The 23,353-nt window shown below is 33.4% G+C and overlaps 2 protein-coding genes across 2 annotated transcripts in view; both read right to left on the reverse strand.

Annotated features, from left to right (window-relative positions):
• Window positions 1-23,353, reverse strand: part of LOC138701530 (zinc finger protein ZFP2-like) — a 581,888-nt gene that overhangs the window by 198,975 nt on the left and 359,560 nt on the right. The gene's annotated exons all lie outside the window — the stretch shown is intronic.
• LOC138701533 (oocyte zinc finger protein XlCOF6-like) lies at window positions 1,186-11,112 on the reverse strand. The gene is made up of 2 exons (XM_069828532.1): window positions 10,757-11,112; window positions 1,186-4,275 (listed from the first exon to the last, which is right to left on the reverse strand). Exon 2 carries the CDS (start codon window positions 4,209-4,211, stop codon window positions 3,090-3,092), a length of 1,122 nt encoding a protein of 373 aa, XP_069684633.1. The 5' UTR covers window positions 4,212-4,275; window positions 10,757-11,112; the 3' UTR covers window positions 1,186-3,089.

The following is a 23,353-nucleotide window of genomic DNA, read 5'->3' on the forward strand; positions in this document are numbered from 1 at the left end:
ATAAACATGTTATTGTTTCATTTAAAATGCTGCTGGGTGAAACTTTAGTTTGGAGATATGGTTTGATGAATTATAGACCAATTATGTTGTCCTTTGAGGCAAGATAATAGTGTCTTACTGTTAGTTGGTGCATTGATTTTATTTCTGTGCTCAACATGGGTAAAAATAATAGATGTCACTGTCGTAATAATATAGAAAATTTTTGTTGCATTTGTGGAAGTTCACACCAAAATCTCAAAGGAAAAAATTTATAAAATTACTAGAACAGCTTACTTTCACTACTTTGGTTGCAAAATTAGTGATCAAGACAAAAAGTGGGCTCCAAAACATTATAAATTAAACATTGGGAAACTAGCCAGAAATTCAATGCAATGTGAAACATAACGCAGTTGTGAATGCCATAAAATGTTCTCCCGTCCCCTCTGCACATAAAATCGGAATTAATGAAACTGTTTGTCAAAGGGCTGGATACAGAAGGCAATGGTTTCTGTTACCTGCAAGAATTATTTCTCAGTTTAACATTTACAAACTTAAAGGCGGATATTTTCCTTGGCCCACAGATAAGGAAGCTTTTAAAAGACAAGTTTTTATGAGAATATAGCCATAATGGAAAAATGTTATCAAGGTCGTTGGGATCCTGCAATGTTGGGGGATCATTGCTGGTTTCTGAAGAGGGGCAGTAATTCTGGCTACAAGAGAAAGCTACCAAGAAAGTAAGCATTTTTAGGACCTATGTAGGTATGAGTTCTAATATTTCTATTGTTAATATTTTAAACGGTTTATATATTCATTTCATTGTTATTTTGATTAATAAGTACCTTTCATTGTCCTTAAAAATACCAAAATTTCAATTCGCATTTAAATTGACAATTAAAAATTGCATAATTATAGCTGTATTTCATTTTTTCTTGGATATCTTATATCTTATAAACTAAGTTTTATAGGAAAAATCCAAAGACATTTTCGGAATCAGTGCATGGATATCCATAAGAATCAGCCATTTTCACTTTGAAGATATGACAAAAAATTTTTTTTTTTGTTCCGTAGTGTTATCAAGTCCCTTTCTACAAATGTTGCATAAAGTAAAAGCTCAGTATTATACATTTCTGGAGGAATGTTATTTACAGAATTAGAAATAATGTCTGATATTCAACTTCTAAAATGGCTGTTGCTGCTGCTCAGCTATTTCTTGTGTTTCTTTTTTTTTGAGATGGCAACTTAACATAACTTTCTTTTAAGTTACTTTCTCTTTAATAAAATTAAACCATTGATTTCATTATCTGTATTAAAGGGAATGACAACAGCTAAGTTCTTATTAGAAAGATCCGAGAATCACTGTACATTCATTAGCTGATTCTGAGACTTTCGCAGTAGTCAAAGCTATTCATTCATTTACTAATTTATTTATTTATTAAAATATTAGTCCAATAAAATTAAAAACATTGTAGCACTAGTAGCAACAGCAATCAGTGTGTCAATTATACATTTTCATGAAGAGATGGAGACTGAAGCAGATACCAAACTATAGTAAGTTATAGTTATAATTCTCGAGTGAAGTAGAATTCAGAGGGTCAGTCCTTTTCCCTGCCCTCCTGAAATTTCAACTAATTAAAATTCCAGTTGTAAATTTGGTTATCATATTATTTATATTAATTTTTAAACTTATTACTTTAACAGGTACATAATATTTCTTCCTGCTGTGCACAGTCTCGAAACTGGAGTGATATCCACTTCTCCGGATCACATCAAAAATGAAATCCTGGTTATGTGCCTGTTTACAATTGTTGTGATTACTTATATTTAGTCACTTAACCTTAACTTTCTTCAATTCGACAAACTATTTCTTCATTTGTATCTTAAATGCTTGACATTAATGCAAAGGAAATGATCAATTATCACACACAAGAGACACACTATTTAACTAACTTCATTCTTGTGAGAATGCAACATTTGCTAAAAATTTTGGTTTATCTGTTAAAAATATATTTCACTCATTCTAAATCATACAGAAAACTAATACTACATAACACATGCAAACATTTTCTTTGTACATCGTAAACAAGCATTATATTTTTAACTGTTAACTGTCTTTAATAACAACATCACATTTCTTTAGTAACTTATATTTTCTTCTTAATATACATAGTTATTTTACAAAATGATCTATATCAAACTGACAACTCACATTACTGACTGTTCTTTATGTTTGTATTAATTTGTCTGTTGCGAAAATAATCTTCGTAAAAGTAGATCAGCTTTAAACCTTGTATAGTAAATACAATTTAAATTTTAAAATGCTCGAAATAGTATTATGATACAATTAGATCACAGGAGGACACACACACATGTGTAAGATAAATAAAATATATTGAAAGTCTTATTTTAGTGTTTATTTAATTAACGTCGTGATCGAAAGCAAAAGATAAATCAACATTTAACATTTTAAAAGCTGAACAAATTGTTTATAGTCCGGGTAATTGGTTATGTTGGTTGTTAGTTTGAGTAATCAGTTATGTCACTTAACTACTATCCTAAAAAGTTTATTTTTCTTTCGTGTACATTTTGTTGTTTCAATAAAAAGTTTATATTCCACAATAAGAGACAGGAAAAGGGAAATTACTTCCTCCCAGATTAGTAATTCAAATTATTTGTGGGAAACGTAAAAAGATGTAGAGGGCAAATATTTCCATTGTTCTCAGTAATTCACATACTGGTAGTAGAAGTAATAATAGTAATAGGTGTAGGAGCAGCAGTGAAAAGAGTAGCTGCAAAAATTTTTCAGGTTCAGAACATTTCTCTGCTAAGTACTTAAACATTAATATTAAAAACTGAAAGTTTACAGAGCTTTTGTGGTGGATATAGTGTGTATTGAATGGAACTTCGTTTCCCTCTCATATCTATCTCTAAATTTTCGGCCCACCAGCTCTTTTTGTTTCGAAATATGCAATGATTATCTGTAAATTAAAACCAAATTAATTCCCATAGTACAATTCTAGACATGCAACTCTTCTGCCAGTGAAAGACATTCATCATTCTATCCAAAAAGCTACTTACAAATACAAATGCATCCAAAATTCTATAACAAAGTATCAGTGACTTTTCTGATGGGTAATCATGAGTGTCTTTGTAACAAATCCCTTATTACAAAGATGACATTTGTAAGGCCTCTGTCCAGTGTGGTATCTCATGTGGATAACCAGCGTACTCCGCTGCGTGAAAGATTTCCCACATTCAGTACATTTGTGGGGCTTCTCCCCATTGTGTGCACGGATATGGTCTTTCAGATAGGAGCGCGAACGGAATGATTTGGAACACACAGCACAGTTGAATGGTTTTTCACCAGTGTGAACAAGACGATGATTTAGAAGCGAGTTCTTGCTACCTATGCTCTTCCCACACACATCACAAATGAATTTGGAGTCTCCAGCATGACGTCGTTTGTGATGTCGCAAACCTTGCTTAGACATAAACTTTCTACCGCATATGTCACAAACAAATTCCTCTACACTTCTAGTTTGATCGTGAGTTCTTTGGTGTATGCGTAAGTATGTGGTGCTGGAGAAGCCTTTACCACAAAACTCACACTGATGTTTCTCTCCTGCATGGGATGCCATGTGTGCTCTGATTTCAGCATTGGTGTAATAGCCCTTCCCACACAGCTCACACGTAAACTTGTAGTCACGGGTGTGTCTCTTCTTGTGCATCTTCAGGGACAGCTTGCTGATAGTTGCATATCCACAAGCATCACATACAAACTGTTTGGGTGCTATGTGTCGCTTCTTGTGAGCATTGAGACTATCACTTTGCTTGAAAGTCTTATTACAGACATCACATTTGAATGGCCTTTTCGTGTTGTGTGTAACAGAGTGCCTCCTGAGCCGGTTCTGCTGGAAGAAACCTTTGTTGCAAATTGGGCAATGATACTTCTTTGGGGCTGCATGATGCTGCAGATGATACTCATATTTTGCCCTGTTCTTATAAATTTTTCCACATGTTGTACAAGTTATATTTTTGGGTTCTGGATTTTTCGCAGGCTTTTGTTTAACAGCAGTAAATTGCTTTCTTTGAGTTGGAATTACAAGTGACTGAACTGGTTTTGGTGACATTCCTAATGTTTGAAAGGGTGTGATAAATAACACTGAATGTGACTTGGATATGTCTCTGCTCGAAGCTTCATTGCTTGGCAGTGAAATTGATCCTAATGGTTGCATAGAGGGAACAGGAATTGCTTCTGCTGATGTAGGATCCAATATCCAAAGAAAACTTCTTGATGACCTAGAAAGAAGATAAAATAGTCTTATTCACGAATATCATATTACTAGCATTACTTACTCTATGCATTACATATTTACATTTGTTTCCGCCAGTGAAATATATGCGCAGCAATATTGTGTGTTCAATTCAATTTTACTCGCCAATGTTAAAATATGTGCCTATACATAATATATACTAGTATGAAAACAAACAAACGCAACAATGACATTATTTATCATTTTAGCACATAGCATCTCTATTACAACGCTAGGTTTCAGTAGCATCCAAATGTTACTTGTTTACAAGTACAAGAAATAGGGTAATAAATTCTGTAAATACATTAGATATCTGACAATGGATGAAAGGAAATTATAATGTGCGAATAACACAAAGATTCATACATTTCTTAATTCTCTGTAATGTAAATAAAGTGATGTTATTGTTTAAATAACAGAACAAGGCAGGAAAGAGTGGATTCACTTGAGATATTGTCAGGAAAATGAAGTACATAAACTACACATCCATTTTTTTTATACTAAGCTTAGTCTTAGCAGTAATAAATAGAATTCATCTGAAAGTAACAATGCATTACAGGCAGTACAACTCTTCAATGTTCATGGAAAAAAAGAGCACAACACTAATTTCATCGGAAAAGTAACAGCAGCTATGTCATTTAATAGTTCCAAATATGGTGCTTCAGATTTATGTTCATGTTGCTCAGAGAAATCACGACACTTCACATACATATTAAATAATAGAAATATTAAGATTTTCATGTACCAAGAATCTAATTACCTGAATAATAAGAAATAATAATTAATACATAAATTTACAGTTAGAATTAATTCACACTGCTTTGTTAATAGATTATTTGAAACAGCAAGATTTAATAATAAAGTTTCAATAAGACATATAATCGTAAAATTTTAAAACTGCATTAAAATAGGACAGATTATTATAAAATCTTTAAAAACTAAAGTTGATGTGAGTACCAATAATATAAAAGTAACATGCTAGTACAAGAATCATATACATTAACAGGCTACATGTTTTAATGATCAATTACAATGTAGAACTGTGTTCAGTAAAATAAGTATGTCATCTACAACGAATCAAGAAAACAGTTGCCAATGAATTCAGTTAAGTGGTACCTGAAGCCATGAAGTTAACTAATTTTATCGTATGTAACAGTAGCCTACATCATCATCTTTACTTTTGAAATATCACCTCTATGCCACATCAAAATCTTTCGCACTATAAACTTAATTATTTAATATCAATCTCCTGTATATATTTAATTATGGTTTACTTTTCTTTCCTCTTATTGATAAATATATCTACCGCAATATTAATAATAATAATAATAATAATAATAATAATAATAATAATAATAATAACAACAACAACAATAATAATAATAATAATAATAATAATAACAATCACAATAATAATAGTACACAAAATTTTAAATACAGTACCAATAATGTAAATTGTAAACAATTTTAATATTGATCCCCCCCTTGACAAAATTCTGCGTACCCCACTGCACTCTTGTAATATACAGAATGCTGCTCCATGAACTTAACGTGGGCTAGGATAATGATGATAATTACGCGAGAAGAAATGATAGCAAAATGAACCTGAGGTCCAATGCTGAAAGTTACCCAATAATTCCGCTTCAATTGGTTAAGGGAAAACCTCGGAAAAAGAATTGATTGCTCTTGATATCTTGTGCATGCTACATTTGTCATCTGAGATTCAGATATTCTCTTTTAGAGAACTAAGTGAGAAGTAATTTTGGACTGTGCATGCATATTCTTCACTCTTTAACTTTCTCCTGCAGTCAAGCAGAAACAACCTATGCACCAGGCTGAGAAATTACATTGTTTTTGCTTGTTCTGTGTTTTAATTGTTGTGGCTACAAATAGGTAAAATATATAACTCTGTTGTGTAAACTAGAAGCTTAAAAATATTTTAGCCACTGGTGTAGCTTAGGTGGTAGTGAGTTGGACTCGTGTTCTGGAGCTTCAGTCAGGCTGCTTGTGATGATTACATGATTGAGTATTATCTGATTCTACAGTGAATTCTCAAGCTCATTTCACCAAATGACATCTCATTATCACCAATGCCACTAATACTAAGTACAGCATCATTAAATTACCGATTAAAATATTTTGTGTTTTTGTGATATGCGGTAAATGAAATAGTATAGGCAGTACATTCCAAATTATTTGTGTCAGAGGAATTACAATTGTACTCGCAACAGAAAATTTCTTCAGATAAAACAATAAGGACTTAAAGATAATATTTAAATAATTGCTTTACACTAGTAATTACAAAAGCACAGAAAAAATATAAAAAGACGTAAGCTCGCCTATGCTGAAGAGTTATTCAAGAGAAATTGTAAGAGAAGAAAATGTGTTTGATCCAGTACTGCGTCAACTATAACTGTCAATTATTGTTCAATAACAATGAGGATGAAGGTAATGTAATCAACGCCTTTTCAAAAATATAATTAAGGTTGGGAAAATAGTTGGAAAGTACAGGCATAGAATTGTGCAAATAAAGGCACTAGCAGATTGTTAACAATAACAACTTGAGTTTTGCATCATCCTATGCAGAGAGTACCATGGCTGTTCTTCATAAATTATTTCCTTAAATAATTAACTTAAAAGGAAAAACGTATTTACGTCAATATATATCGGAACCATTTGTTCCACTGCTACTTTTCAAGGGACGAATGAACTACCATACTTCATCACACTAACGCAAACCTAGACAATATGGAAATACAGCAAAAAAAGCTGTATTTTTCTCTAAAAAATTACTTTCTTGAAGATTTGAGTATGCACTTTTGGAAATCAGTATGTATTTCCTTATTGCCAAAATGAGTTTATAAATGGAAATGGTTAAAATCCTATAATTCACTGGATCACATCCTTAATATACTTTTGTTTAAAAAGGAGGAGAGATGATGATAATTTATTTATTCTTTTTCATAATAAATTAATTGTTGAGTATTTATAAAGTAAGAGCTATGAGGATATCATTACAAAACATTAATACTACCTTTGTGGCATAGGAAGGAGATAAGATGATGGAGATTTGTTGGTATGCCACAGGGGAAACAGAGTTCCTGGAGAAAACTCCTAAGTTACCTGAATGAGGGGCTTGCCTAACAGAAGTTAAACTGGGGATATTGCAGGGATCGAACCCGGGTCCACAGGATCATAAGTCCAGCACTCTAGGCACGTGATCACTATGATGGCTCAGTTTTAAATATAATTTTCGTAAATAGCAAAACAAATTACACATGATTCCAAGATGCCAGTAACTATTTTATGTGAATTTCTGCAGACATTAATTACATACAGCTACTTAAACAATACAATTTATAAATTTAGTCAGATATCTTGCTTTTTTAAGCTAGCTCCACTTACTCACAAATTGCTTTTAGAGAACCCGGAGGTTCATTGCCACCCTCACATAAGCCCACCATCAGTCCATATCCTGAGCAAGATTAATCCAGTCCCTACCATCATATCCCACCTCCCTCAAATCCATTTTAATATTATCCTCCCATCTATGTCTTGGCTTCCCCAAAGGTTTTTTTCCTCTGGCCTCCCAACTAACAATCTATATCAGCTGTACTCATGGCCGCATGCGGCTCTCGAGGACATTTATTGTAGCTCTTTGAATAATTTTACTTTCATTACATTAACATCTAAATTCTAAGTATAAATATATCTTTATTGAAATTCTACAAAACTTTGGATATCCCTGTCATTCCTAGCAGTGCAGTGCAGTAGCACACGTATTCAAGAGTGCAATATATTCAATTTCTATGTTCAACCTTACTGGTTTTGATGAAGTGTACATTTGTTTGGCAGATGGTTTGAATTTGTTCACTGTCATCAGAAGCTTTCAAAATGAAATATACATTTTTCTTAGTTTCTATGAACAAGCGACTGAATACTTGGTTACTGTTATACTCCTATTCAGTTGAACAGTTAATCGATAGCGATATGTTTATTGCAGTGAATTGTTTAATAATGGCTGATGTTTTTTCGAAAGGAAAAAAAAAAGAAAACTGGAAGAGGAAAGAATAGTTTTTCAAGACAGTTGGGAGCATGATTTTTTTTTCATACTTGCTAGAAAAGAAGAAACGAAAAACAAATTCAGTTTTAGAGTTTTGGAATACAGTTCCAGAAAAACAGTTTGAAAACTTGGTGTCGTGTGCATATAAAATTTTGTGTCTTTTCAGATCAATGTATATTTGTGAAATGACTTTCAGCAAGATAAAGTTCATCAAGGATAAACATAGATCTCGTCTCACCAATGTTCACTTGGAAAACCTGCTGAAGATATGTCACAAATCAACAAGCTCGTATTGACAAAATTGCGCAGGAGAGTAGCAGAGTTCGACCTTCAACTTCACAGCAGTAGTCTACATAACTTAAAATTATGCAATAATAATGATAATAATAATAATAATAATAATAATAATAATAATAATAATAATACAAAACAGTTAACCAATAATATAAAAGTCAATGATAGTAATCAGTAATGAATGTGTTTATCCACAAATGTAATAAGGCTGCGTGTTACCAAGTTTGAGTACTGTGAAATTTGGCGCGGCTCTCCGACAGATAATGTTTCTTATATTCAGCTCTCTTGTAATTTCTAGTGAGTACCAGTGCTCTATATCCATTTCTGGATTCGCCCGTATGTGCTACATGCCCTGCCCATCTGGATTTAATGTTTCTAATTATGTTAGATGAAGAATACAATGAGTGCATTTCTGTATTGTGTAACTTTCTCCATTCTCCTGTAACTTCATCCCTCTTAGCCCCAAATATTTTTCTAAGCACCTTATTCTTAACACCCTTAATCTCTGTTCCTCTCTCAGAGTGAGAGTCCAAGTTTCACAATCATATGTAACAAATGGTAATATAACTGTTTTATAAATTCTAACTTTCAGCTTTTTTGTGAGCAGACAGGATGACAAAAGTTTCTCAACCAAATAATAACAGGCATTTCCCATATTTATTCTGCGTTTTATTTCCTCCTGAGTGTCATTTATATTTGTTACTGTTGCTACAAGATATTTCAATTTTTCCACCTCTTCAAAGGATACATTTCCAATTTTTATATTTCCATTTCGTACTATGTTCTGGTCAGGAGACATAATCATACACTTTGTCTTTTCGGGATTTAATTCCCAACCTATCTCTTTATTTGCTTCAAGTAAAATCCCCATGTTTTCTGCAGCTAGCTCCACATTCTCGTCAAGTCGACCAAAGGCAGCTTGAGTGCAAGAGTATAATGGGTGTGATCAGCTTGCTCGTCTGACCTTGTCTCATTGGCTGTCCTTACCATGTCGGTATTTTGTGTGAGTCAAAGGAAGTGAATGACAAGTACGTCCTCTAAACTCTCGGCATCACCAGTTGTGTTTTTAGTACGTTATTGAATGATGCTGTATCGATTATTAGGTTTGGCATGAAGTGGCTGAGGATTTGCCATAGATTACATTTATGGCAGGGGAAAACACAACCAGGTGAGAATTGAAGAAACAACTGAGTGCATCTCCGAATCAGCAGGCAAACGCATTTGGTACCTCAGCTATGCTGGTAGTGTCAGTAGTGTTTGCACTGATGGCAGAAGCATGCTTTGACTGAACAGTAACTTTTTTTTTAATTTGGATAATAAGAATAGTACAATAAGTGAGTGGTCACACAATACAGTTACTGAATCTTTGGCATGTAATCAAGCTGAGCTTGTTATATGGGATCCAAAATACAAAAAGCATATTTTCTACACTCTCCATTTTATATCTGATGTATTTCACAACAGAACTGATCTAGGGTTTTAAATCCTCAAGATATGCAGAATGTTTATACAGTGCAAGACTGGAGGTGGCACACTTCAATCTCTCTACATGCCCGAGTCTCTATCTTTCACTCAACATGAGTTTTATTTACATGGAACCTGAGCGAAAAGTTGGGAATGATGTTGCACTCAATCCACTCCCTACCTCTAATTCCTGAGTTTACTCACTTTTTTATTCACATCATTCAATGACTTGCACTTAGCCTCTGTAGTATATACAATCATATGTACACAGTAAAGAAATCGTAAAATTTGCATAGTGTATATTCTGTCAGCTTTTGCAATCACATAACTTCAAAATCCACACCACCTTCTGGCACTTTCTCAGAAGTCCTTAGCACATTTAGAACACTCAGAGGATCTATAAATCAAATCCTCCAAGTGTGCTAGACATATGTCTTTGAGTTGCTGGAACAAATAGTGATTTATTTATTATGACAATTATGATTTATATCTATTGCTGGTTAATCAAGCACAAAATGTATGAGTTATACAGTTTCTCTCAGTCTAACGTGGTCTGCCCACATCATGGCTTTTCTATGCATAGCAACAGTACACTATAAGCCATGTGGCACACTGAGTTGATGCTGGTAATATGTTATGTACTCACCCAGTTTAATCAAGAACATACTGAGACTGCGAGCTGTCCTTTCCCATACATTTTTGTCAGCTGTGTAACATATTCTCCATCACTTGTTCAAATTCCCACTGAAAAATAGAGCCATTCTCCTGATTGATATTTTCTTAGTGATTTCCTAAGGAGAGTGTATTTGTTCTGTAGACTTTGTATTTTTCAATGAACTCTAAGATAGGAGTCAGATCGGGAATTGAGGAGGCCACATGTTAATACCAATCTCTCTGTCCTGAAACAGTTGATTAATTTCGTGAAGAGAAACACTCACTTAATCAGTAGTTGTGGAATTTTTGTTCCATCTCGGTCAACTCTTGTAAAAAAGTGGTATAAAATCAATTCATGTATCTAATGGTATTAATATTACTTGTTTCCTAAAATTAAAAAAAAAAAAAAAAAAAAAAATGAACCAACAAATTCTTTGTCTACTCATAGCACACTGTACACCAACTTTCTTGTTATGTGGTGGTACCTCGTGAATAATCTCTTGTTTTCAGTGGACCAGTAGCAGCAATTTTTTTAAATTTATGTAGCTGTGGAAATGGACCATGTCTACTAGGGAAGAAAATAAGACATAGGTATATTTTTCCATCATGCACGTTATTCACAAAACTTTCACAAAATGATGACGGAAATGTGTGAATGCAGAAGGACACCAATTTGAACTTCTATAACATAGGTTAGCACTGATTATGAAATAAAAATATAATAAAATTGTGTGCATGCTATTATTAACTAGTTATATGAATAAAAAACTGTGGGAAGTTATGCAGTCTATGCCAGCCAAGCAAGTACATTTATAGATATAAATTTACTTGTTGATAACCAAGTTTTATTATTTAGTTCCTAAAATAACTTACTGATAGCATTCTTAAATTAAATAAAACGTCATGGACTCATAATTACAGTACCGATATAAGGATATCGAAATAATATTGGTCTTAAGAGATGGGAAATTGTGAAAACAAACATAGTACTTGTTGATAGAAAAACAAAAGAAATAAATTCAACTACACAGTCATGATAAAACCAATATTAGAAAAGTATAGTACAAACTTCTATTTTAAAAAGTTACGACAATTCCCATATTACTATATGCCTCTGAATTTTGGGCTTTGACAAAAGATAATATAAAAATCTAAAACAACAGAAACATTGCAGAATTAACACTTTTAGATGTTAAATATATAAAGCTGTCAGAATAAAAAATAAGCTAATAATATAGAAATAATAATGGAAGGATTACACTGAAAAAAAGTGACGACTGTATTCTAAAACAATTCAACTATAAATCTGCCAGGACCAAAATATTGCAAGAGCAAGGTAAAAGTAACTTGAACAATTCTGTCAGAACTTCCGATGATCGTGACAGGCATATTTTTTCTTTTGCATGATAAAAACAAAGATAACGATGATGCTACTGAAATGCATATTTGACACTGTGCTCCTTTATAAACTGCAAGGCAGATGCAACTCAAAATTGCTTTTTCTATAATTCCAAATTGGACAATATATTTTTTGAAATCAATAAAGTTCTCACTTCGAATTTTCTAAATAGAAGCTTCGAAAAATCTAATTAAATGTGAATTTTTAACATTGATTTACATGCGAATTTCAAGGAGAATAAACATTTATTCGAATTCTCCAATCTCTATTTCACAAGAAATACCAATATCCAATGGCAGTGAGAAGTAAACAACTTTCATCCAACTTGTATTACAATCATTATTTTTCATTGTTTAAATATGTATATTTATCATATGCATTTATAGGGCTAATTTGTGTCTGTTTCAATTGTTTCAATTGAGCAGTCTTTCTTTCGTTTAAAACTCACTTTATCATCTGTGATAGTTATCTAGTGTCTAAGTGAAATGAAGGTGATAATTCCAGTGAAATGAGTCCAGGGTTCAGCAGTGAAAGTTAACCAGCATTTGCTCTTAACGAGTTGAGGGAAAACTCCGAAGAAAAACCTCAACCAGATAACTTGTTCCAACCAGGAATTGAACCCTGGTCTGCTCGTTTCACAGTCAGACACGCTAACCATTATTCCATAGTGGTGGACTAACCTGTATTTAACTATTATCAGAGAATGAAATGATTTAAACAATAAAAAAGAAAAAAATTATTAGAATTGATATATAAGCTACAAAACATATTTACTTAAACTAAAGTTTGCATATGATTTATTAAACATTTTTAATACTACAAGCAGAAAAAAACAAACCTTCAAAAAAATGCTTCATTATAGCAAGAAGCAGTTCACTGTAATAATGCACCACGAAAACCTGCAATTTTCATTGATAAAAGTTTATTACTAGAAACATGATTCAGTATCATTTTATAACACTGGCACATGCAACTTCAATTGAGTTTCATTGGACATTTTCATTGCAATAAACTTGTGTCAATATCATAGAAGACAACAATTTTCACTTATTCTCTCTGTGTATTAACATTAACAAGATAGATATATTAACATGATAATAAGTTGCACTTCACCTCTGTAGTAATATATGCAATCATGTATGTTCAGAGTGCTCGTAAATCTGCAGAGGATATAAGTCAGATCTTGTCATACAAATTTAAGATACATAAATTCTAGTGAATGTAGTGAATTAAGTGGAATACAGAATGATGTTAACACCATTTATTAAATTTATTATTTCTTTTTCCTCACTTTAATATTTAAATCAGAATTTAAGAGACAATGGTTTCGTTAACAAGAGATAACATAACTATTCCAACATTCAGAAAGTTTATATGTACGAAACAACCACAATTATCTAACTTGAACAGAATCTGTGTATATGTAAATTTAGTTTCTTTCCATTATTGCAACAGTGATGACAAAATGTATGAAGAAAAGTTGAAGCAGAATGTACCGTAAAATGGGGTGAATATGATCAGTGGGGGGGGAATAGGATCAAAACTTTATTCTTGGTTATAAAGTTTGTTATAAACTGCAATTGAGCGGGAAGACAGTCATTGCTTACTAGAACAATAATAGTAACCAATGACTGTGATCCCGCTCAAGTACAGTTTATAACAAACTTTATAACCAAGAATAAAGTTTTGATCCTATTCCCCCCCACTGATCCTATTCACCCCATTTTACGGTACCAGATATTTTTCTTAATATGACAAATACAATATAAATGGAGTGTTGCTGTTTGTTAAGTCTTCAGTCTTAGCGTGTTACATTAAGGAATGAACTTTCAGGAAAGAGGAAAGGGGGGGGGGGGAGAGAACAGCACGAATATTAAATAATATTAGGGTATATGGAATATATAATACATGCGTATAAACTAGTTTCTGACTTTATGTTCTGTATTGTATTAAGTACTGATACTAAAACTTTGTGTTGTACTGGTAGACTATATTGTGAAACTCTTCTGTATATATTTCAACTAGACTGTGACTATAATTAAGACTTTATAATACTATTAAGATTTTTTTTTCGTTTGACATGTTCCATATTCTAGTTGTGAAGCGATGTACAAATACTATGGAATGTAAATAAATACAACACAATACAATATGGCAAAAATCTCCTCTCTAGAAAATCAATCTTTGTTCGAAAAAGCATAACTGACAGTGAGGCATAAGATTTAAGTATTACAAATGTATCTTTAGATTACAGTAACTACGAAATCAAGGTATGAAATATTAACAAATTGCATAGAATCACTACAGCACCTGATTTCAGGCATAATTTTTAATTAAATCTCCCACTTTTTCAAGTTAAGTGAGCAAGTTATCAGTTAGCAGAGTTCTATAGTAAGTAGAAAAATTACGTTTTAAAGCATATAATACTATTAAAGATTTGTCAAATTATATGTTTTACAGTAAAATGAGAACATTATAACCATATAATACATGAATTTGATGGTAAATGTTATGCACTTCTTGAAAGAACTTATCTTCTTCTTTTTCTTCTTCTTCTACTTCATTTTCAGGGTGATCAAATTGAATAAAGCATTTGGGCCTATCAACTGATTCATTGTGCTCTTGTCTACAAGGATTAAACCAGTCCTGCACAGACAGTGCTCATTGTGAACTGCTCGGAAGGGTAAGTAGAGTCATGTTAACAGCTCGCTGATGTGAAGGGGTAAAGGTATGTCGGAATGAAGTAGGCCTCCTATAGGTAGAGAGGTAAAAACCACGCAGCTATCTGTTGGAGTGTATATCCTCAGTAGCTATTTCCCTTTGCCTATCTATGGCTATATAATGGAGAAATTTGAAAGAGGGAAAAGTGATCATCAGGCAAATTCTTTGAATATTGCATAGGAAAATGTTTATTTGTTCATAGCAGTTCGAGTCAATACTCAGTGCCTTATCTGTCACAAAATGTTGAAGAGTAAAAATAAATAAAGAAATAAATAATGTGCATACCAGTCCAAATATAAAGATACTTACGATGGTTTTATTGTGAAGACAGCAGTAAAAAGGTTCAGGAGTTGAAAGTTGCATTATTATCTGAGGTAGGTTGTGATTTATAAATCTTTATTAACAATTTATTGTTTTCGTTTGTGTTTACAAGGATAGAAGAGTTAATTTTGAATGTTAAGTTTTATGTTTTTGTTAATTATTTAATGAGGCAATGTTGTGCAAGTTTAACTCGCATATAAGATTGCGATATCTGGAAAACCATTTACTGAAGGTGACTTCATAAAAGAATGCATGATTGAGGTGGTGGAAATGTTGTGTTCAAATGAAGTGCATCAATTCAAAGTGATTCACCTCACATGCATTACAGTTGCTTGCCCCATTAGAGAAAGAGCACAGGACGTCCAACAGGAACTCATAAATAAGGCAACACAGTTCATGGTATATTCGTTGAAACTTGATGACTTGTCTGATATGGCACAACTAGCCACATTTGTTCGTGGAGTTGACAGCAATTTCTAAGTTACTGAAGGATTATTAGATTTTGTGTCAATAAAATACCGTACAATACAATAGGACTGGTACTTTTCAAAGTGTTGAAAATTCTATAATTGCCATTGGACTACCTTGGGATCGTGTGGTAACAACTGATCGAGCCTCAGCAATTCGTGGTCAACGATCTGGATTTATTACCTTTGTGAAGGAAAAGGTTAAAAATTCTGGTGGCTGTAATCTTATTGCAATCCAATGTCTCATTCATAAACATGTTTTGTGTTCGAAAATAGTAAAGGTCAGTGATGTGATGGAAACGGTGGTCAAACATATTAATTATTTAAGATCACGTGGACTCACTCATCAACAATTCCAAGGATATCTCCATGAGATCAATTCAGAGTTTGGGGACATTATCTATCATTATGTGGACCGGTAGCTGAGCCGAGGCAGGATGTTAGAAAGATTCTCCCATCTTGGTGACTCAATTTGTCAGTTTTTTTTTTAAAGGAAGGGAAACCCCAAACCAGAACTGAGTGATTGTACCTGGAGAGCCAGCCTTGCATTTCTCGTGGATCTTACTGAACACTTGAACAATTTAAATATTTCTCTTCAGGAAAAAGGCTAGCTCATTGTTGATATGATGAATAAATTGCGGGCTTTCAGGCGTAAAATTACACTTTTATAAGTCAGTAATGGGAAGATAATATGGCTCACTTTCCAACATTAGAAACTGCTAGTGATGGAGTGATGTTCACGATGATGTGCAAGTATTAACTCAAATTTAAAACTAATTTAATTCGGGGTTCCAAGATCTTGATTCAATTGAAAAAGAAGTTTAAAGTTCCCATAATTTCTTTCAGAACACCAATTGAAACAGTGTCACATGATTTACAGCTTGAACTTACCAATCTATATATAGGATGAACAATAAGTATGGAATATTGCTAATAGCTTCTTCAATTTTAGTTTTACAAAAGAAAGTTTCATACAAAGAGATAAATCATACAATATGATACCAGTGTTCCAAAAAAGTTAGTTTTTCAGATATACAATGTGTGACAGTAAACTTTCGTTTCATGGACTTCACACTTGAGACAAATAAGTATGTAAAATGGTGTTGAGTAGGCCATAAAAGTAACAAAATATTATGACTAACCAAACTCGACAACAGATCCTCAAAATGAGAAACATTCACAGCCAAACAATGTCCCAGTCTATCATGGAAACAGTCCCTTGTCTTTCTCAATTACATGAGTGATGTGTTCCATCTCATATTTACAGTAGACTGTTTTCGTGATAGACTCGACATTGTTTGGCTGTGAATGGTTCTCAGTTTGAGCACTTACAGTAAAATTTCGTTAGTCATAGCGTTTTATTTATTTTTGTGACCTACACAACATGATTTTACATACTTATCTGTCTCAAGTTTAAAGTCCACAAAACAAGTTTAATAAGTATTTAAAAGATATAAAACGGGTGGATGAGTAAAATTTCTACACATTCATATATAAAATTTAATGGAGATTTGGAATATGTAAATTTAATATAGGGTCCCATTTAAGAAAATAAAGTTTACTGTCACACTCTATGCCTGAACAACTAACTTTTTTTCAAACATGAAATCATATTGAATGGTTTAGCTCAAAGAGCTTTTGTATAAAACTTTTTTTTTTTTTTGTAAAATTAAAATTTAGGAAGTTATTAGCAATATTCCATATTGTTCACCGTGTATAATGTGACATAAGGGTTAAAGACCATTTCAATAATACTACTAGCCTGGCTGAGTTTTACAAGTATATACTACAGCAACAATATCCACAACTATACAGGCTTGCTGTTAAAATTATTACTATGAATGGTTCAATGTATATTTGAGAGCAATTATTGTTTTCTATCATGAACCTTAATAATCGAACATCTCTGGCTGAGTTTCATTATGATTAGTACTTACTTTCTTTTGTGTAATTTTGTATGAGACCATCCCTTCTTCCAATGCATGTTTAAACAGAGTGCAGGCAATACCCGCATTCCATTCGCAAGCTGTAAGACATCTAGAAGAACACAAGCTTTATGCAGACCTGGATTAAACAGATGATCCAGAAGAGTGCATAGAGCCGCATGTGTTAGTTGCTTCAATCCTCTTTACATCCTTGAGTTAAAGAGAGGGTCACAAGATATTTTTACTAGACCCTATTCAGCTCAGAACAATGGAGCAAGATTCGTGAGAATATTCCTTCATTATTGTCTACCAACATATCTGGGAAGTATAATTTCTGTGAATGGTGGTTCAGATGAAGATGTAAATGCCAGAATAAAGAAACCAAGACATCCCTTTATTCAATTGAAATCGATTTGGAGGTCGAAGCAAATCTCCTTAAAACTTAAATTAAGATTATTTAACTCAAATGTAAAGTCGATTTTACTATACAGGTGCGAAACTTGGAAGGCAACGAAACAAATTGGAAAGAAATTGCAAGTCTTTATAAATCGTTGCTTGAGAAACATCATGGGTATTTGGTGGCCAGAGATTACAACTAATAAGGAACTCTGGAGAAGAGCAGATCAGCACGAAATCAGCAAAGAAATCAAACTCAGAAAATGGAAGTGGATTGGGCATGTACTAAGGAGAGAAAATGATAACATCACTAGAATGGCTCTGGATTGGAACCCCCAAGGACTGAACAGACGAAGAGGAAGACCTAAAATAACATGAGCAACACAATTAGAGATGAGGCTAAACAGGCAGGGAAAAGCTGGAAAGAAATTAAAGCATTGGCGAACACTAGAGTACAATGGCGTACTATTGTCTACCAATGGGATCACATGTTATGCCCATGATTTGAAAGCATACTTCAGGCAATAGTGATCTATACCAGTATCTGTCAATATTTTTATACTCCTTTCTCGTAACAGAAAAAAATTAATGAAATTAGGCAGAGAGTCCCAATGAAATACACAGCTAGTTTCAAACCAAGTCTTTAGGAATTTGTTACGATCTTTTCAGTGTTGACTATAAAAAGACAGAGGAATGCATTTCTGAATCTAACATAACAGTGACAGATTAATGTCAAATTCTGGCAATTTTACTTCAGTGCTTATTTAAGAGGTGATATAAACATTATAATACGAAGCAAAATTACGAGCCTTGAAGCTGGAAGAGCTGAGTTCATGACGATAACAGTGATGATGTTAATAATAACAACAAAAATAAATGCGTAGCCAGAATTTGGTTCGAGGGAGGGGGTTAGGAAATATTTTTTTCAAAAATTGACTATACTAATTATGGTAAAAAAAAATTAAATGTATCATTCCTTATAATTATAGTCTGAATGAAACAGAATTTCTCATTAGACTAAATAGGTCCCAAACTAAAGAAAACAAAAATCCATTTGCTACTGAGCCCACATGGACACAAATGCAGCATGTGAGTTTATGTATCACACCACGTATCACATATTCTGCTGATGTGTTAACATGAGATGATGTAAATTATTTTTTTGCTGCACTTTATTTTGTTGCATTTTACCCTTAGGACATAAGTTTAAGTTCATCACACTTCTTTTAATGTAAGCACATTCAGAATTCAATATGCTTGGGCTTGGAATGTTGTACGATGTACTCTACTGTAGCCTAACTCATAAGTAAAGAGTGCCTTTGGTAGTCTTATTGTTAGTGGCAGTGTATAGTAGCGCATTTGCTCTTTTGTATAGTGGTTAGGGAATTAACATGGCTTCAGTAATGGCCCAAAGCATTTTAGCGAATTTATTTTAAATAAATGCTCTTTCAGAGATCTAATTAAGTGTGTATTTTAACGCGTTAATATTTTACAAACAAATGTTATTTTAGAGTTTTACTTAAGTGCGTGTATTTTAACGGGTTAAGATTTTATAAACATGGACTATGAAATAATCATATGTTACAGAGGACAAAACATGAAAGTTTACACTGAAACATGCCATGAGGAATAGTAACTTTTAAATGTTGATAAAAGAGGGTATCATGACCATGTACCTCTATTTGAATTTCTGGCTGATATGTACAGCTATTATCAGGCAGTACATCTCACTTGACGATATGTGTCAGAGGAAGAACAAATGTTTGTATGCATCTGAAGTCTAATTAGTGTAACATGTAGCTAGTCGGTGATGTATGCAATGGAGGGCGAAAGGAACTGGCCATCCTATCCCATTATCTCCCGGCTTAGTTGCCTCAAAAGTGGTGCCTTATTGGTATCACTTGCGAGGTTCAGACCTGTCTTCGGACAGTTGACTATACAACAACATGACCATGAAAACATTTTATCAACAGTAATCTCACTAGAGGCTTTGATTTATCTAGAGAAAATCAAAACTCGAGTGGGATTTAATTGACTATTACACGATTAGAAGAAAGTAGGCTATATAAAGATTAGAAGTAACAAAGTTACAATAAAATATTAATTGGCTTACGAAAATACAACTGTCTTCAAATGTATCATTGTACCATCTCAACATTACGCTAGATGGCAGTAGTGTTTTATGATGATGTTTTCTTGTTACCGGTATCAGTTGTGCCAACTATGTAATCATCATTGAACTCTGTGGACTGTTACTAGTCAAGAAGGCTTTGTTGATTCAGTTTCGTTTTTATTAAAACATTTGCATTCCATTTCAATCATCCAGATCCCAGTAATCAACGTCACTTGACAGATGATTTTCAATAAATCTTAGTATTAAACAATCTCTGTTACGTGACTATCCATAATATATAGCAGAAGCTATAACAAACATAACCTAAATAATATAAACAAGTGTTAGAAAAGTTTTAATTAGGGATGATGAAATAAACAAAAAACGTTTTAATTAACGATGATGAAATAAAAAATAAACATGGATGATTTTAAAAGAAACAATTATTGAAAGTACAATTTTCAAATTTGAATGTTTTGGTGGTTCAGTTGATGTTATATTGGACGTGTGCATAAAAGAAGTGAACTCGTTGGTGTACATGGTGTATCCCTCAACTCATTCAGGATTTCCGAATGGTGCTCTTCATATATGACCAGTGATCTTTATTAATTCTTGTTCTTGAATGCCAAAATGCGAGTCATATTTGAAAGTGATGTGCATCGACTGGAGTGGTTTGTAATTTTCTGTTTTTTAACGGCCAGACCAGTGCAGTTTGAAATGTTGGCAAACAACGAAACAAACGCTAGGGTAGTGATAAAAATAAACAAATGCTAGGGACGCGATAAAATTAAACAAATGCTAGGGACGCGATAAAATTGTGTGATAAGCGGCCATGATAGGTTGAAAGACGTCCTTTCGTACCGTTTTATTGGTCGAAAGTAGTGTGATGTAGTAAAAGTGTAATAGTCACAAAAAAATCGTACAGCATTCAAAAGAGAGACAACAGTGCAAAAACCCTTAACGTGATTAGGGCCGAAATTAAAGATAATAATTTTTAGATAGTGTTTTTTTTTTCTGAAATTGATCTGTTCAGACAGGCAATTGATAACAAACTCTGTAAAATACTTCCTCCTGTTCCTTCTTTCATCGGAGAAGTCTTATAATAAGCTTCTGCCGAAAATGTAGTTATACACATTTAAGAACAATTCTTATTGGACGACAACAGTAAAATTTTCGTAACTCATGAATGCATCATTGTTTTGCTGATGGTACTTTTGATTATGGTCCCAACCATTTTTATCAAATGTACACAATACATTTGTGCGCCAATGCTTACAATATTCCTGTGGTTACTTGTTTTTTGCCAAATGCTAATATCCAAATATAGACTAGTGAAGTGCTTTGTGAGGAGTGTGGCACTGAATGGGGCAGAAACATGGACATTACAACGAAGTGAAAAGAGAAATGAATAGAAGCATTTGAAATATCGATATGGAGAAGAATAGAGCATGTGAAGTGGACAAACAGAATAAGAAATGAAGTTGTGTTGGAAAGCGTAGGTGAAGAAAGAATGATGCTGAAACTGATTAGAAAGAGAAAAAGGAATTGGTTGGATCACTGACTGAGAAGAAATTGCCTACTGAAGGATGCACTGGCAGGAATGGTGAATGGGAGAAGAGTTCGGAGCAGAAGAAGATATCAGATGATAGACGACATTAAGATATGTGGATCATATGCGGAGAATAAGAGGAAGGCAGAAAATAGGAAAGATTGGAGAATGCTGGGTTTGCAGTGAAATACCTGCCCATGGGCAGAACACTTATGTATGTATGTATGTATGCATGTATAACAACATGAGATGCTTCCTGAAGAAATTATGTATCCAAATATATGGAAAACAATCATTTCAAAGCTTTTGTTAGATTATGAAATGGCATTACACAATACTGGCAAAATTAATTTTTCCAGTGTTAAGGTTGCAGGGTGTAAATTGCATTTAGGACAGAGTTGGTTGGCTTAGGGAAATTTAAGGAAACAATATATAAAACCAGGAGTCCGAAACGAAACATCTGAAATTCGAAAGTGGTTAAAAACTTTTATTTTTTGGTCTTCTCTATTTACTACCATCAGAGGTATCAGGTGTTTTTGAAGAACTAATATCAGAGGCCCCTCTTGTTTGCGAATATTTTTAATTTTCTCATTAAGCTATATTCTGGAAACGAACATAATATATTGAAACATCAACCTTCCTTCCCTGAACTATGAGCTGGAGCACATTGTTGAACTATATGAACCAAAGATATGGTGCAATGTTACCACAATGGACTTCAGCTTGGATTGTGTAAGACGTATTCACCTATCATCATGATCACAGGTGTATTAAAATAAAAACAAAAATTATATATGAGGTACTAAAAATGCGAAAAATAGGAATGGGAAGAATAGTAAAAAAAGTGGAATGGACAAACACGTACGTGCAAGGAACTATCCATCTTGAATCTATATGAACAATACACTTCAAACGAGATATCCTGTATACAGTACTTGCGGAGCATGGGATATAAAAAATAGGTGAGCACAGATTTAAATTTTCATTACAGAGCTGCCATGCGATGAAATGAAAAATATTTGTGTTGAAATAAAAAAAATTGAAGTTATACTTTTAAGCCCGACACAATGTATTTCAACTATCTACATTTCTTAGCTAGTTCATAAGTACATCATTTTCATTCACAGAAATTTTCTCACTTATGTACATGAGAGCTAGTCCTTTAAGGCACTCTTCCTCTGTGCTGTTCCTAAGGTAGGCCTACATTTTCTTAAATGATCTTTCAGGAGTACGACTAGTTACAGGGAGAGTTGCCATTATTATGAACAGGTTGTATATTACATGAAGTAAGTCAGTGTTATAATGTTGCAGAGCTTCAATGGCATTTCGGTTTATTCTCCGAGAGCCTCTGGGGGGGGGGGGGGTTACTCCCCTCCCCGCTGCACTAGTGATAATAACTTAGTAAAGACTCACTATAATTCAGCAAATTCTAATACAGAGTTCGTCTGTAACACAGGGTACAAAGAAATTTTAAAAATATTTTCTACATTGTAATAGTTGGGACTAAGAAGGATGAAGTTACATGAGAATGGAGAAAGTTACACAACGCAGAACTGCATGCAGTTTATTCTTCACCTGACATAATTAGGAACATTAAATCCAGACGTTTGAGATGGGCAGGACATGTAGCACGTATGGTATGGGCGAATCCAGAAATGCATATAGAGTGTTAGTTGGGAGGTCAGTGGGAATGAGGCC

Source organism: Periplaneta americana, chromosome 6 (assembly GCF_040183065.1).
Source record: "Periplaneta americana isolate PAMFEO1 chromosome 6, P.americana_PAMFEO1_priV1, whole genome shotgun sequence".
Taxonomy (NCBI): Eukaryota; Metazoa; Arthropoda; class Insecta; order Blattodea; family Blattidae; genus Periplaneta; species Periplaneta americana.

Coding starts and splice junctions, on each gene's coding strand:
- LOC138701533 (XM_069828532.1), bottom strand. CDS start 4,211: ATGCAACCATTAGGATCAATTTCACTGCCAAGCAATGAAGCTTCGAGC.